General features: G+C 49.8%; 1 protein-coding gene across 1 annotated transcript; it reads left to right on the top strand.

The window, feature by feature from the left end:
* The first annotated feature begins 268 nt into the window (after window positions 1-268).
* DELE1 (DAP3 binding cell death enhancer 1) lies at window positions 269-14,183 on the top strand. The gene is made up of 13 exons (XM_007453703.1): window positions 269-365; window positions 1,074-1,188; window positions 1,290-1,407; window positions 3,451-3,598; window positions 4,559-4,720; window positions 4,961-5,049; window positions 5,152-5,248; window positions 8,101-8,243; window positions 9,081-9,239; window positions 9,333-9,425; window positions 11,572-11,731; window positions 12,465-12,704; window positions 13,592-14,183. The coding sequence occupies exons 1-12, from the start codon at window positions 335-337 to the stop codon at window positions 12,701-12,703; spliced, it is 1,554 nt and encodes a 517-aa protein (XP_007453765.1). The 5' UTR covers window positions 269-334; the 3' UTR covers window position 12,704; window positions 13,592-14,183.
* The last annotated feature ends 2,346 nt before the right edge of the window (window positions 14,184-16,529 follow it).

Genomic DNA, 16,529 nt, shown 5'->3' with positions numbered 1-16,529 from the left:
CGGTTCAGCTTCGCCCCCTGCGACCACCCCCTCCTCTGCACGACTCGCCCCCCATTCTTATGCGGGCAGCAAATGACACCTCTTCCACCGGAGGCCGGGCCCACATCCCCGTGCCCTTGTTGAAGTTCACCTCCCCACTAGCCCCAATACGCCTACACCTCCCACTTCCTTTCGCTGAGCGCCGTCCTTCCGGCTGGGCCCCCTTCTAATTGGCTGGCGGTGAGCTTCCTTGGGGACTCGGCCACTCCGAGGGCGCCACACAGGCCACTCTAGCCGCCGTCCCGGGGTTTGGCTGCGCTCTTTCGGCTGGGAGCTCTATGGTGTTGGCGACGACATGTGGCGGCTCCCGGGACTCCTGGGCCGAGGTAAGGGCCTTCGGCCGCGGGTCTTGCGGCAGCTGAGACTTGGAACTGAGGAGGGGGCGGGCCGGAGGACTGAGCCAAATCAATAGTGGGCAGTGTTAGAGCGGAAGAGAGGCGGGGTCGTTAGGGGCCGCGCTGCACTCTGAGTCAAGGGGCCGTTCGAATTTGAGGTGTGGGCGTGGCTAGTAGGAAGAGGGTGGAACTTAGAGCCAAGCAGGTGGGTGGAGCCATTGGGAGGGGGTGGAGCCAAGTACCCGGAGATGGTGGGCGGAGTTCATGAAAGAGGAGTAGAGGCCAGTGCAGTAGGCGGGGCCAATGGGGTAGGCGGAGCCAGTGAAAAGAGGCGCGATTTAGAGACAAAGAGCTGCAAACATTGAGCGAGAGTTTGTGTATGAATGTCTGGTCATTTTAGAACAGTGGTTGTCAGCCCTAGGAGGGCGTCATAATCACCCGGGGAGCTTTTTCAAAATATTGATGCTCAACCCTGAATGATCCTAGTTTATTTGGTTCTGGGGTGGCACGCTGGAATCTGTACTAAGCAAAAGATCCCCACGTGTATGTATCCTTGTTTAAGAACCTCTTCAGAAGCAGGTGCCAGTGTTTCCTTGGTTCCTGGCGTGGGGCTCTGTCAAGGGTCAGAGGGAAGATTGGTGGGGCCACTGTTGCCTCAATCCCGCTCATATCAAAGTGACTGATCCTTGCTCTGCACAGCTCTTCCCCGTCTGCTTGGACCTGGCCTCCGTGGGGTGACCTCCAAGTCCACCAGCCCAGATGGGCCTCAGGCTACCTCCTCCAACCTGCTGGTCCCTGTGCCCAGTTTCGACAGGTGAAAGACTGCCATTCCGTCACCCATGTGCTCCCCTAGCCTCCCTCTACTCCCACTTAGGACAGAACTTGATAGCCTCTGTTACATCTTACATCTTCTAGGTCTGGCCACCATGGCTCAGGCACAAGCAAGGGCCCAAGGTCCCATGGATGGAAGGCTGCCTTCCAGTGGATGTCTGCCCGTGACTCCCGGAACACATTGTGGGATGCCATATCATGGGTAAGGTTTCCCCAGTCCTGTCCTTGTCCTTCAGTGTGGATGAGAATGATCCTGTATGGAAGTATAGCCTAGAAACAAGAGCTAGGGCATCATTGTGGCCACACTCAAAATTTGAGTAACTCATGGCATTGGAGCATATTTGGGGAGCTATTGCTACTCCCTTTCCCCCTGCTCCCCATGTATATATTCCTCCTTTCATTCAGTAAACATTTATTTAACACTTTCTTTGAGCCAGGCATTTTTTGCTAAGTACTAGGGACATAGCAGAAAACAAGGTAGATATGATTCTTGCCTTCCTGAATCTTATAATTAAATAATACTAAATAGCTAACTTTTAATTTATTAATGTATCTATATATATCATCTTATTTAATCCTTACAAAATCTTGCAGGGAAATATAATCTCTATTTTATAGATGAGAAAACTCTGGCTCTGAAACTTTGGGTAACACTCTTAAGGTCACACAGCTATTCAGTAGAGGAACCAGATTTTACTCTGGAGCTCGTGCTCTTAGCTACTATGCTCTATACCTTGGTTGCTATACCTAGTATGGCTTGTAAAAGCACATAGTACATATCCTGACCCATGATTGTCGCTCAGTAAATATTTGTTAAATCTGATCTATAAAGGCAGAGGCTCGGTAATACAAGCTAACACGAGGTCTAACAAGGCTGAATCTTTGCCTCTTAGGTTCTGCTTATAAGATATTCTAAATGAAGTTGGCACTCATGTCACACTTGTCTCCATCACTTCTCATCCCTCTCACTTTCATGCTGTGTACTTTGGGCAAGTGGCTTGACCTCTCTGAGCCTCAGTTGTCTAATCTGTAACTTGGTGTCATCAGCAGAGCTGAGACTGGAATGTCTCCATGCCAGGGACACTTCTCTCTGGGGAGCTATGGCCTAGGGGCATAACACACCCTGGAGAGGGATGTGTTTTCCCATTTTGTCAAAGATATGAACCCTAGGGCAATCCTATAGTGAGTCCTTCTAAAACTGGGTCTGCATCTCAGGGGTCCTGATGCCATCCCTCAGCTCTGCCACTACTGCCTATGTGAAAAGGCCTGAGCACAAGCTTATCTCCAGTGATATGGATACATGTCCCTGTTATTGACATTGCTGGGACCTTCTCTTCCTTCTGGTCTCAGCACACACATCACTTCTACAGACAGGCTTTCCTCTACTCCCGTCTTGTCAGGGTCCCTGTTATGCCCTGTGTAAACTCTTGATTTGTTTCCTTAGCGGCATTTAGCATAATTTGTAGTTATTGTATTATTTCTCTGTGTACTTGGATGTTGTCTTTCTCCCTCAGTGAAGATATGAACTCCATGAGGGCAGAGACTGGGTCTGTCTTGTTTGCCATTGTATACAGTGCCTGTTGCAACAAATAAGTATTTGGGTGTCCTTTCTCGTGCATAACACAGGAAGGGACAGGGAAAACCAAGCAGTCACTGGGCTAGGAGCTAGCTTAGGTCTTCTGCAGACCTGTTGGAGAAAAGACACCCACAACAAGCCTGTAGCTGTGAATGTGTGTGGTGGGGTGGCTTTGGGGTGGGGGAGGAGTTGTGCCAGGCTAGAGAAGGAGGGAGCCTGATGGGGAACTCTGACCTGTCTGCTTTTGGCTGCATGTTTGCCCAAGCCCAAACTTGCCATGTTATCTTTTTGCCTGCTTAGACTTTGTTTATTCAGTCACTCGCTCAGGTGTTTATTCAGCATGTATTTATTAGTGCTGTATCTTAGTGCTCTGCTAGGCACTGGGGATACATAGGTGAGCAAAACAGACATGGTTCCTCCCTCGTGGTGCTTAGAGACTAACAGGAGAGACAGACCTTGATGAATAATTGTAGAGATGGCTGTTTAAGTACCAGTGTGATCAGGGCTCCATGGGGGAAGTTTGGGTGCTTACGAGAGTGTGCAGTGGGGGAGCGGCTACAGCCAGGAGTCAGGAAGGACTTCTCGAGGAAGTGATGTTGGAGGTATAGGCGGAGACTGAAGGAGTTGACTGGTGGAGAGCTGTGTCCCCTGAAGTGCTGTCTTCCTCAGGGCACCCTGGCCGTGCTGGCCCTGCAGCTGGCAAGGCAGATCCACTTCCAGGTGTCCCTGCCAGCAGGACCTCGGCGAGCGGAGCGCTGCTTTTGGCACAGTCCTCTGGACCGTTTCCTCTCATCTCCCTTGAGGCACCCGCGCTCCTGTGAGTTCTCAGTCCCGGGGACAGGAGAGCTGGGCTGGGAGTTTCTCTGGGCCAGGAAGCATCTCTGGACACACCTCAGGAAAAGAGCCATCAGCAGCTCCTTGCCTCTCGTATCTGCAGTCAGAGGAAGAGGAATGGGAGGAAGGTCTGTCCACCCGTGTGGGCCACGCCTGTCCTCCAGGCTCCTCCCATGTCCTCCTCTCCCCTTCCATTAACAGAGCCCCGCAGGGGTCCAGGTTATTTTAGATCCTAGGAGTGGCTTCCTGCCCACTCAGCCAGTTAGGTCATTCTCTGGTCAGTCATTCATCAATAAGTGAATCTTTATTGAATGGCTATCATGTGCCATGGTACAGAGGCAATGCAGCATAGTGATTAAGGCTCTGGAGTCACATTGTCAGGGTTCAAGCCCAGAACTGCTGATACTAGTTTGGTGTCCCTGGATGAGTCACTTTTAACTTCCCTGTGCCTCGGTTTCTTCACCTATTGAATGGAGAAATAATAAAACCCACCCCCACAGGTTTCTTGGAAGGACTAAATGAGTTAATACATGTCGAGGACTTAGAACAGTGCCTGGCATGTAGTATGTGCTCAGTAAGTAGCAGTTTAAGTTCTTGCCCTTAGTATTATGATTATAATCATAATCAGTATTAACCATCAAACAAAGTGCTAAGTGCTGGGGCTAGAACAGTGAATAAAGTAGATCCCTCCCTGCGACTGGAAGAATTCAAGCCAAGGAGTGATTTATGCTTGGGGTGTGGGGATCAGCATAAATGTGGGTCCCTCTCCACCCCTGCGGAGGGAAGCCAGCCAAGGAAATGGAGGAGGAGGCATGTGAAGGACGTGTCTCAGGAGTTTCCAGATTCTTCCTTTGGTCTGCGAAACCTCAGGGAGGGCTCAGTCAGCCCCAACAGACTGAACCTATCCCCTTCTGATGTGACCGCTCTCACTGGCTCTTTCCAGCACTGCGGAGACACATTCTGCCCAGCCCTGATAGCCCAGCTTCCAGGCACACTGGCCTCAGGGAACTCAGGCTGGGCCAGGAAGAACCCTCCACTCGGTCCGAGAGCCTCTCTTCACCCAGCTCCTTGAGAACAACTGGTCTTCAGGGTTCCTCTGAGGAAGGTATGGTCCCACCTCCTAAAATCAGCAGAAGGCGGTGGTAGGGTGGGGAGTTGGGCAGATGGACATTTGTTGCTGCATATGCCGCACCGGGGAATTGTCTTTCCTGTGAGCCCCCATGCTTTCTGGGGCAATTTGGAATGATTTTGGTTCCTGGCAGTGGTGCTGGATGGAGGGCTCTGTGGACTGGGAGTGAGAGAAAAGGAGAACTAACACCTTCCTCCTTTGCCTTTTCCCTTGCAGATCCCAGTGACTCCGGCTTCCTGCATGCCAGCAGTAGCTTCAAGTCCAAGGCAAAGCCAGCCCAGCCTCAGCCCACTGGCGAAAAGCAGGTATTGTCCAGATCTGGCCCCCTGGATCCCCATAACATACTCCTAGACAGGTGGCAATCCCAGTGAACTGTCCCATGACGAGTCTTTATATTTCTTCCCCAGGAACAAGATAAATCAAAAAGTCTTTCCCTCGAGGAGGCCATGACTTCCATTCAGCAGCTCTTCCAGCTCAGTGTTTCCATCGCTTTCAACTTCCTGGGTAACTGGGTGGACCCTGTCTCAAGGAGGGCGGATGGGAAAATGGAAAGGGTATGCGGTAGGTCAAGTAGAATCAGGGCAGGGAGTGGTTTACATAAGAGAGAGTTTATTTTCTCCCAGGTAAGTCGACCAAATCTGGCATGGTGGCACCGTGGTGTCAGGGACCTATTCTCAGTCAAATGGTTCTGCCCTTCTTAAAATGGGCTCCCATCTCAAGGTTCAGTTTGCATCATATCCAAATTCTAGCTAGCTAGAAGGGAAAGGTGGGAAAACTAAAGGACCACTCCTCCCCACCCTAGAAGTTGCACAAATCATTGTCCAGAATGAAGGCTCACGACCTTACCTAGTCACAGAGGAGCCTGGAAAATAGAGTCCTTAGCTGAATGACCATGTGCTTACCTGAAAATTCGGTTACTGTGTAAGAAGGAGAAAATAAATCTTGAATGACACCTTGAATTTTCTGCCGCACTTAGGCAAGAACAGGCTCCTGAGGTTTGGAGCCGGCCCTCAAGTGCCCTTCCTTACCCACAACTGGAGACTCCAGATTCCTCTCCACCATTTGTCCTATTCTCCGCAGTGACTTGGCTTCTTTCAGGCCTTCTCATGTGGAGACCCAGACTGCCAGCAGCATCTCCTGGACTCTAGTGGGCAAGTGAGTGAGAGGCTAGGATTCATTCATTACAAATGTATTAAGCATTCACCTTTGGTTAGGGCTTAGTTTAGGTGTTGGGGGTACAGTGATTCACAAGACAAAGTCCTTACTCTCGTGGAGCTTCCATGTGAGTTGAGGGAGAGAAAAACAACAAACTGGTAAACAAATAAAAAAGAGAATTTCAGGGCTTCCCTGGTGGCTCAGTGGTTGAGAGTCCGCATGCTGATGCAGGGGACAGGGTTTCGTGCCCCGGTCTGGGAAGATCCCACATGCCGCAGAGCGGCTGGGCCCGTGAGCCATGGCCACTGAGCCTGCGCATCCGGAGCCTGTGCTCCGCAACGGGAGAGGCCACAACAGTGAGAGGCCCGTGTACCGCAAAAAAAAAAAAAAGAGAGAGAGAGAGAATTTCAGATAGTGATAAATGTTATGGAGAAAATTAAACAGGGGGATGCATTAGTGACTTGGGCAAGGAGCAGCTTTGATTTGGAAGGCCTCGCGGATGGAAAGATCCTTGACCTGACTGACAAAAACAAGGCAGTCTTGTTTCCATCTGGAGAAAGCTTTCCAAGTAAAGGGAACAGCAAGTGCAAAGGTCCTGAGGCAGGATTGAGTTTTGTTTGTTAAAGGAACAAAGAAAAGGGTGAGCGTGGTTGTAGTTTAGCGATCACCAGGAGAGTAGAAAGAGATGAAGTCAGAGAAGCAGGCAGGGGCCAGATCAGATCAGGCCTTCTGAGCCATGGTGGCGTATGGTGCTTCTAAGCAAGACAGGAAGCCATTGGAGTGTTTTACACTGGAGCAGGAAGTGGGGGTAGTCATGTGATCTGATTTACTTTTCCAAAGATCTCTCTGCCTGCTGTGTAGACAGACGCAGGTCATAGGAATGCCAGAGGGGAAACAGGAGAGTAGATTGGAGCTGTTACTGATGGCTAAGCAAAACATGATGGTGACTTGGTTTAGGTTAGAGGCAGAGGATCCGGTGTGGGGGATGGGGACAGGGTGGGATCCTGTGCCCTCTCGAGTCTTCTCCTCAAGGACAGAGGGCTCTGTGAACCCTTGACAGTGAGTTTTCAGGCAGCCAGGAGGTGACTCATTCACTGCTGGCCGAATGGAACCCGGCTTCTGCCTCATTGGCTTTTTGTGATTTTTCATGGGCAGACAGTCTTCTGAGAATTTTCTTGCCCATTCCTTCCTTCATATGCATATTCATTTATTCAGCAAGTGCTAAGCACTGTGGCAGAACACAAAGGGAGCATAAGCCATAATCATATTTTGCATTTGTATAGAGCTTTCACCCTATGCAAAATTATTTCTTCTACATTCTTTTTCTGCTTCTGCCTCCAGGATTTTACAGTCTAATTGAGGAGACAGGGCTTGTACTCTTGAAACAGTTCAGTTCCTAGAAAAAGGCTTGTGTGTGAAGTAAGTGCCGAAAGCCTGAGCATGGTCTGAAGATTCTAGAGCAGAAACAGGTGGGGAAGGCCTGATGATAGAGGCAGAAAAAGGTATCCCAGGCAGGAGAAACAGCTTGAGCAAAGGCTTAGAGTTGAGAGTAGGCTGTGCTCAGCCCCTTCCCTGTTTTCCTTTTCATTTGGATGATAAAGAGAACATGGGCTTTGGAGCTGGGCTCTCTTTCTTATATTCTCTCACAGTTTCCTCATAAAGCAAGATTGACAGTGTCAGCTGAATCAGTTATGTTATGTTGGTTACAAGCAGCCTAAAACCACTTTGGCTAACCTAAGCACAAAAGGAATCTATTGGGATCTATTAACTTGCCAAGCCTCAGAAAGGACAGGAATCAGAGAGGCTCCAGGGATGCATGCGGCAGTAACTGAGAAACAGCGTCTTCAGAGTGCTGCCATCAGAATAAACCTGCAGAAGCTGTTTTCTTTCCTGTTGCAGCCAGATCAAGATTCAGATTCCTGAGAGAGGGTCTCATTGGTTGGGAAGAGGGCAGGCACATTGATTGACAGCACTGAGGGGAGGGCTGTTCCCAAAGGGAAATTAGGATGTTGTTACCAAGAGGAGGATGGTGTACAGGAGGGCAGAACCCACTGATACCTATGGCAAACCAGTGAAATATTCAGAGGATGGAAGTGCATGCGAAGTGTCTAGAAAGAAAGGAAGGAGTGTGTGGGTATCTGACTAAGAATGTGGGGAAGTTCACAGAGGAAGCTATGTTTACGCCTAGTGCTTTCCTACAGGAACAGAGAACATGAGGGATGGAGACTACTTGGCAGCCTTTTCTTACTTCCAGAAAGCAGCAGACCGTGGCTACAGCAAGGCGCAGTACAATATGGGCTTGTGTCACGAGCACGGCAGAGGCACCCCCAGGGACCTCAGCAAGGTACTACACTTCCTCCCTGCCCCCAGGCCCCTGGCCTGTGCTGCAGCGCCCAGAGTGACCTCCAGAAATGAGCAGTGGGCAGGGCTTGGGAAAGTCCAGCTTCTGTCTTCCAGCCTGGAGGGAAAACTAAGAAACAAGTCTCCAGCTTCCAGGAATTTAGACTCAAAACACAGGAAGGCCGGGGACCTTGTCTTTCTTCTTTGCAGCTGTATCCTCACGACCTAGAACGTTACCTTGATGAATGGATCAATTAATTCTAAAAGTAGGATAAGTATGCATAGATGTTATATATACGAATTTATATATAACAGTTTCTTAGAATTGTATACTATGGCCAAAAAAAGGGAAGAAACTTGAAGTTCCTTCAACAGAGAATTGGTTAATAACATCTATGTGGGTCTTAAAAATGATATGCTAGATCTATATTTATTTGCAGGGGAAGATATTCATGGTGTATTGTTAAATGAAAAAAAATAGGTTACAAAATAGGTTACAAAAACTAGTGAGTGTAGTTTTTTCTCTCTCCCTTTCTTCCTACACACACACACATTTATATATGTGTGTGAGTGTATATTAACATATTTGTGTATATATGTTAATACATACAGTACGGGGGGGAGAAATTTGCAAGATTGTACACTAAAATGTTAACAGAGAATGATCTTTAGGAGGCAGAATTTCTTGGAATTTTGTTTCTATTTTTGGCTTATCTGTAAAATCTGACTAATCTATAATGATTATGTGTTATTTAATTAAAATAATTTTTAAAAACTTCACTCCAAAAAAAGGCAGCTTACAGAGTTATCAGTTGACTGGATGTTTTTCCCTTTGCCCCAGGCAGCCTTTTATTACCAGCTGGCTGCCAGCCAGGGCCACAACCTGGCTCAGTACCGCTATGCCAGGTGCCTGCTGCAAGATCCAGCCTCCTCGTGGGACCCTGAGCAGCAGAGGGCAGTGTCCATGCTGAAGCATGCTGCAGACTCAGGCTTGAGAGAGGTGAGTGCCATTGGTGGGGTCAATCCTGGGCACTTGGGGCAGGTGGGGCCTGGCAGTGACCAAGATATCTTTTTCCTTCCTCCTTGACCACAGGCCCAAGCTTTTCTCGGGGTGCTCTTCACCAAGGAGGCATACCTGGACGAGCAGAGAGCCGTGAAATATCTTTGGCTTGCAGCCAACAATGGGGTATGAGGTGTCCATATCCAGGCATGATGGGGATCAAGTCTGATAAAGGAAGGGATTTTGGAACTGGTACCGTGCCTAGGAGACGGTTGATAAGAGCATTGGGCCGGCTTCAAGCCTTAACTCTTGCTGACTTACTGTGTGCCGCTTGGACAGGTCCAGTGGTGTGCTGGCACTGGCTTGTACCAGCCTGCGAGAATTGTTGTTAGCTTGAAATCAGCTACGGGGAGAGCATTAGCACCACAGAATTGCCAAATACTACAAAACAGGGCTTTTTCCCCTGGAGAGCTGGTTGTTAAACATTTACTAGCATACTACTGGGCCGGTCACTTCTTGTTTTCCTCATCTCTAAGATTGGGATAATAATGCCTGCCTGACCTGTCTGCCACTTCACAGGGTTGTTGTGAGGATCAAAATCTGAGATAATAAGTGTGAAGGTGCTTTGTAAAGTGTACACGTGGAAGGTGCATTATCACAAGTGGCTTAGTCCAGGGAAGTCAGAAGACATGTGAGGTGAAGACATTGAGCAGTTTGGGGGGTAGAGGATGTCTGGCTGTCTGTCACCTAGGGGTTGGCATCCAGGCAGCATGGAGTTTGGTCCACAGAGCATTAGTTCCATGGAACGTTTATAAATCATACGAGGGAAGAATGGTCAGATGGGTTTGGGAAATACTTTGTTAAACAGGTATCTTTAATGCAGGAAATCTCAGAGCTTTATGTCACTGTGAATTACTGAAAAGGCATCTGTGGGTTTGCTGTATCCTCAAGTGTCTTTGACCAGTATAGTTTTTGAGTTGTATCTTAAAGGACCAGGAGCCCTGGGTTAAAGCCAGCAGTGGCCATGTACTAGAATCTCCCAGCATAGGGGCTGCTGCTTCTCTTTACTTCCTGGCCGACACAGTGATAGCGTTATTGAACTCTTGGGCCTCAGAATACTTCTCCTTTTTCACTCTGTGTTGTCCAAAGTATCTGTAGTAGCCGTCAAAAGGGGACCAATGTCATCAAACAGTACGTGCCTCTGTGCCTGTCTTTCTATGAAAGAGCCCCAGAGTCTTCCGTGGGCTCAGTGGGTTGTGTGACCATGTGTGGGACAAGCCTGGGGGCACCCTGGCTGGCATTAGCCACCCAGCGCACCAGGAGAAGTGCACACAGGGATGTTGTGTAACACATACATAACAGCATGGGTGTTTTGGCCTAACTGTGTCCTAAGCTGGCCTGTAGCCGTGAGAGCACCATATTTATTACATAGACTTTGACCTACATGTTACAGAAACTCTTTAGTGGGTAGAAGAGAAACAGAACCATGGTTGGGAGATTGAATATAATGAAAATATTCATTACAGAGAGGGGGAGATGAATGATGTGGGCAACTAAAGGTGTGAAAACAGTAACACTAATGTAAGCACTTTCCACATATTGACACATTTAATCCTCACGACAGGGTAATAAGGTAGGTGCTCTTATTATGCCTACTTTACAGATGAGGAAACTGAGGCACAGAGACACAGAATATGATGCCCGAGGTTACACAGCTGGTAAGTGGTGGAGCCAAGATTGGAACCCAGGCGTCTGGCTGTAGAGATTGGGCTCCTACTCCCTACCTGATACTGCCTCTCCCAGGAGCCTAATTCTCAGTGAGAGGGGAGACAGGATCCAGAGCCAGGGACAAAGAGATTAGCCTTTTAACGATTCAAAGGAGGAGAAACATGTTCTCTGTAATGTATGCTTTATAGCTCTCTGGGTAGAGATCAGGAAGGCATTCAGGGCCTTCGGGAGCCCAGCCTCCACCCTTGCTCCTGGCTCTTTCAGGATAACATAGGAGCCCAACTCCCTGGGCTCCCAGAGCAGGGCCAAGTGCTTCCCGCAGCCTTCACTTCTGCACACTTTCAGCACCATCCTCAGCATGAGAAGCCTCCACGCTGCTCTGGCAGGAAGCTCCCTGGGTGGAGGGATCCCTGTGTCCTCTGTTCTGGGCCTCTGGCTTTTCACAGTTGAGATCCCTTGGTCCAGGGAGGGTTGCGGCTGGGCCTGACCCTGCAGGGGTGAAGCACCAGCCTGCTGACTGCTGCACCTTCCTCTTGCCCCAGCGTTTCAGTTCTTCAGTCCTGCATGTGTGGGCATCTGTGTGTCTGTCCGTCTTCTCCTTTAGGATTCACAGAGCAGGTACCACTTGGGAATTTGCTATGAGAAGGGCCTTGGTGTGCAGAGGAATCTGGGAGAGGCTGTGAGATGCTACCAGCAGTCAGCAGCTCTGGGGAATGCGCCCGCCCAGGAGAGGCTGCGGACCCTCTTTTCCATGGAGGCAGCAGGTACAGATGAGAGTCAAAGCCAGCAGGTGCCTCCCCGAGCTCAGTACCCTGTGACAGAGAAGGGGGTGGCAGTAGCCTTTGGTCTCTTTGTTACTTCTGCTCCATTGGTGGGAACGAGCACAGCTTTTTGAGTCAGACAAATCAAACCTGAGTTTTAACTCCTGCTCTATTCCTGAACTTGGCTTGTATGTCTTTGCACCTCTGTTTCTTCACCTCTGAAAATTCATTAGATTGTAAAGATTAAATGAGATGGGACTTCCGTGGTGGCGCAGTGGTTAAGAATCTGCCTGCCAATGCAGGGGACATGGGTTTGAGCCCTGGTCCGGGAAGATCCCACATGCCGCGGAGCAACTAAGCCCGTGCGCCACAACTACTGAGCCTGCGCTCTAGAGCCCACGAGCCACAACTCCTGAGCCCACGTGCCTAGAGCCCATGCTCCACAACAAGAGAAGCCACCGCACTGAGATTAAATGAGATGACAGCAAAGGGTTTAGCACAGCCTGGCGCACGGTAGGTGTTGAATAAATGGTAGTCACTCGAGACACCATCCCAAGGCTGCCTCCGTGCCCTGACTTACCATCTAGGGCTCTGGGAGCCCTGCTCACTCCTGACTCACTCAGGCTGACCTGGGTTAGTAGTGCCAGGGGAACCAAGTCCTTTAAGAAGCCCCTGCTCCAAAGTAGGAGTCTAAGAACACAGCCTGACTAAGAGTCGCTCTTGCCTCTCCTCGCAGCCCTGGGGCCCAGCGACCTGGCAGTGAGAGGATTGAAGTCGTTTTCCAGCCCCTCCCTCTGCAGCCTGAACACCTTGCTGGCAGGAGCCTCGCGCCTGCCACATGCCTCGAGCACAGGGAACCTTGGCCTCCTCTATAGAAGTGCTCGTCTCAGAGCCAGTCCTGGAGCCCCCAGCAGGGCTGTTCTCCCACACCCCTACGCCTTGGAAAGGAGTCTCGTCAGACTGGGTTTTGGCTAAGGTGAGATAAAATGCAGTCACTGGTACCTCTCACTGGTGCTGGGGGGAGGGGCGGGCAGGGAGGAGATGGGATGGCAGCAAAAACAGGGTGTCAGTATCCCTTTACAGGGTAGAAATTCCATGGGGGCTCAGGTTCCCAGGCAATTTCAAGTGCATGGCTAATAAATGACTTTGACCATTTCCCCTAGTTGGTAGCCTCAGCCTCACAAATGGGCAGTGGACACATTCATTTTTTGGCCATGCCACATGGCTTGTGAGGACCTTAGTTCCCCAACCAGGGGTTGAACCCGTGGCCTCAGTAGTGAAAGCGCCGAGTCCTAACCACTGGACTGCCAGGGAATTCCCCATTCACAGGCATTTCTGTTCTGTGCATAAAAAAGATTTGTTCAGTGACCTGTGAAAAACTTTACTGAAGGGTCCAGAGACCCTGGTCCTCGCCTTAGCCTTTGCCTTGGAGCAAATCCCTTCCCTTCCCCCTTGCCAGTCTTCGATTTCCCCAGGCTTAGACCACATCATTTTTTGCTAGCGTCTGATGTGTGTGCCTCCAGTGCCTCACCAGAGGATTTTAGGTAGTATTCAAACTAATATTTTTTAATTTTAGTGTTTGTATATTAATATAAAAATGCGATTAGCATATCATAGTGTCACAGATATTAAAAATAATGACTCAGGTAGAGAAGAAACCTTGTGACATTGCGTAAAAGGGGAGCACAGATCCAGAGAGGTGGCAGAAGTCATGGGGTCGTTTCATGAATGCCTAAAACTCAGGAAACGCTGAATGACGTCCGCTTTTGTTCATCCCCAATGGATTCCCGACTGTCTCCATTTCACCTTTGATTTGGAAGGAAGGAGTTTAGTGTCTAAATGCCTGATGCTTGACTTTTTCAGACCTTCGCACTTCACTCAGCCCTAAAGATGGAGCCTGCGAGTTCTCAGAGAGATACAACTTGAATCCCAGAGAAGAGGCCAGATATTCACCCGCTTTCCCAAAGAACCTTAAGTACCTGCCCAGCACAGTACAGAAGAAGAAAGTGTGTAAAGATCCAGGTTCTGGCCACGTCACCTTGAAGCAGTGGCCTGACTTGCTGTGTTGTTTCCTCAATTGTAGACCAAGGGCAGCGGTGTCTGCCCTCCTACCTTCCAGGGTTGATGTAGGGCATTTCACTGCGGAAAGGACGTTGGTGCTCACTTAGGCCTGAAGAGGCACAGTGATGCCCACGGTTACCTGGCTTTATGAGTTACCAGCCCAGGACAAGGACCCCAGCCTCCCGACTCCTGGCCCAGGGCTCTTTTGCACAGTTCTCACTGTAATTTTCGGTGAAAGCGTTACTATCGTCCTGCCGATACGAGGGGGTAAATAGCAGTTGGGCCCTTGGAGTCTTGGAGCAGGAGAGTGTAGATTTTGAGATCCTCTTTTGTGAAAGGTTTGTGCCAGAAATGGATGGGAGTTTAATAAAACAGATGCTGGATTATCTCATCACTCTTGCCCTTGAGTATGTTGGGGAAAGCCAGGGAGACGTGCAGGGGAAGCAGAAAGCCAAGGCTCCATCCTCATCTCTAAACTCTCCATTAACCAATTTAAAGGGTCTTAAAAGCTTCTCCAAGAGAGAGACATAACAAAAAATGATTTCTGAGTCAACGCTAATGATTCCAATTACTGAATTTGTGCATAGCTGTTCCCCGGCTTCTGGATGTTAGCCCAAGTTCAATAGCAGAGATGTGGTTGAGGACGCGGGGTGGGAGGGACCGAGGCCCAAACCCCCTAGGAACTGTCCAAATGCGAAAGACCACCCAGCATGGGCAGCTCAAAGCAGGGAGGATTTGAGGAAGAGAGTTGTCCCTGTTTCCCTGTCTGCTGCCCGCCCCCCTCCCCAGCTTCTAGTGGTCTCATCACACTTTTTCTAGCGACTTCCTCTCACTGCTAGAGCCCTAAGCTTCCTCCAGCTCGAGCGCCTCTCCTGCCCTCTGCTCCCATTCCAGGGCTGCCCTGCACACTGGCCTCACCCCCACTGGTCCCCTCATGTGGCTTTCTTCCACAGATGGCTCCTTGGAAGCAGGGACTTTGTCTTTGGATTCCAGTATCCTCAGCACTTAGCACAAGGTCCCGTCGTGCAGGTAAGGGCTCAATACACACATTGGTTAAAGCTCCGGTTTTTTAAGCTGTGCAGTGCACTAATCTCTCTGCCAAAAAAAAAAAAAGATTTTTGTGGTCAAATAAGTTTGGGAAACACTGTACTAGACGTCCCCTTTTTATAGATGCACGATGCACATCAGCATATTCAAGGTTCCAAGAAGTCCTGCAGTAAAGAACTTGGTTAACCCAATGCTTCCCTCATAGAGTTGGGCGCAGAGCCCGGCTCCCTGCAGATCGCCGATGAACCTTCCCGGGGACACCCTCTGTGTAAAGTGTCACTTCCTGCCTTCCCGTGGAGCTCCACTTGCCAGCCTCTTCCCCTCCTGTTGTCACTTGGGGTTCTCCGATTATGGGCTCCTCTGGCCATGCCTGGGGCAGAGGGGCAGTTCACACAGTCCGGGGACCCAGGGCCTTCTGTGTTGATGGCCAAATAGGGTTCTCCCTCCCTCTCCGTCGTTATAAGTTAAGTGCTGATCCAATTTAGGGTACCAAATGTGGAGGGAGGATATTTTTAAGCTCTCCTTGTGGAGCAGGAAGGATGGAAGAGTCGTGAGAGAAATGCTGTCAAGGGGCCAAGAATCCTCGCTGTTCAGTCCCTACGGTCTCTGTACAGCCCAGGGGATGGGCTTCCTCGCAGACCCTGGAACTGCTGTGCTTTTGCCATTAAAATTCCGTTATCAATGACTCATTGTTAGTGCCCTGAAAGGAAATGTGAGGGGAGGCTAGGGAGGTGGCCTTTGTTAGCAGGGCCAGCCTGGGTCAGGATGACCCGAGGTTCGAGCCCTGATGCCCTCAGCAATGAGCCCTTTGCGTAAGGCTCTGCTGCCTCAGTTTCCTCATCTGGAGATGCTGTTTTCAGGGAGCCCTGACACTGTGGAGGGAATGAGGCTGTTTGGTTCATTATATCTTCAGTGCTAATACAGGGCAGGGCACTTAGTAAATGTTCAGTAAATATTCATTCAGTGAATGAGGGATTCTATGCATTGTCTTTTCTCCACCGGACACCGGCACCAAACCTACCCAGCAACATAGGAGGTGCTTTAAAATATCTGTTGAATGAATGATTCTGTATACCCCTCCCCTGACTGCCATTCCTAGTGCTACTTCTGACCTGTAGTAATTGCTCAGCAAATATAAAATGTTTGTTGAATGAGCGTTTCTGATCGTGCCCCCCACCCCAGACCCATTATATTGTGCCCAGTACTCAGTAGGGACTGGAAAACACTGACCTATTTTCTAGGTACGCACTATGTGCCAGGCTGAGCCTGTGCTAAAACTCCTCCCTCCCCTCCCCTGTCCTCTCTTCTCGTGTTGGAGATTTGGTTCTCTCCAGAGTCCCAAGGGTGGTAGTTGCCATCTCACTCATTTCAGTCAGCGGAGAGGTAGGGATCAGTGAACTGCCAAGCTGAAGCTGGGTAACAGACAAGGAGGCTTCCTGTCAATCTCAGGACGGCCCCCAGGCTCCGAGTGAGCACTGCATTGCCCTCCTGGTGCTGGAGGACGGCTGACTATTGATAAAAAATGTCCCTCTGCGCTTTCCAAATTAAGACGACATTTAACTGAGTGCTCGCTGGCTCGCCAGCTCCTTCAGTCTCCCGGGGGACAGAGCCCATCTTGGTGGAAACAGTTTTGAGCACGGCCAAGGTCTCAGCTCTGACATCTCGGCTTATGTCAAGAAGTTTCTGTAACCTT

Source organism: Lipotes vexillifer, unplaced genomic scaffold, assembly GCF_000442215.2.
Source record: "Lipotes vexillifer unplaced genomic scaffold, Lipotes_vexillifer_v1.1 scaffold3365, whole genome shotgun sequence".
Taxonomy (NCBI): Eukaryota; Metazoa; Chordata; class Mammalia; order Artiodactyla; family Lipotidae; genus Lipotes; species Lipotes vexillifer.
Note: the sequence above shows the minus strand (reverse complement) of the source record. Positions and strands in the feature narration are given on the sequence as shown.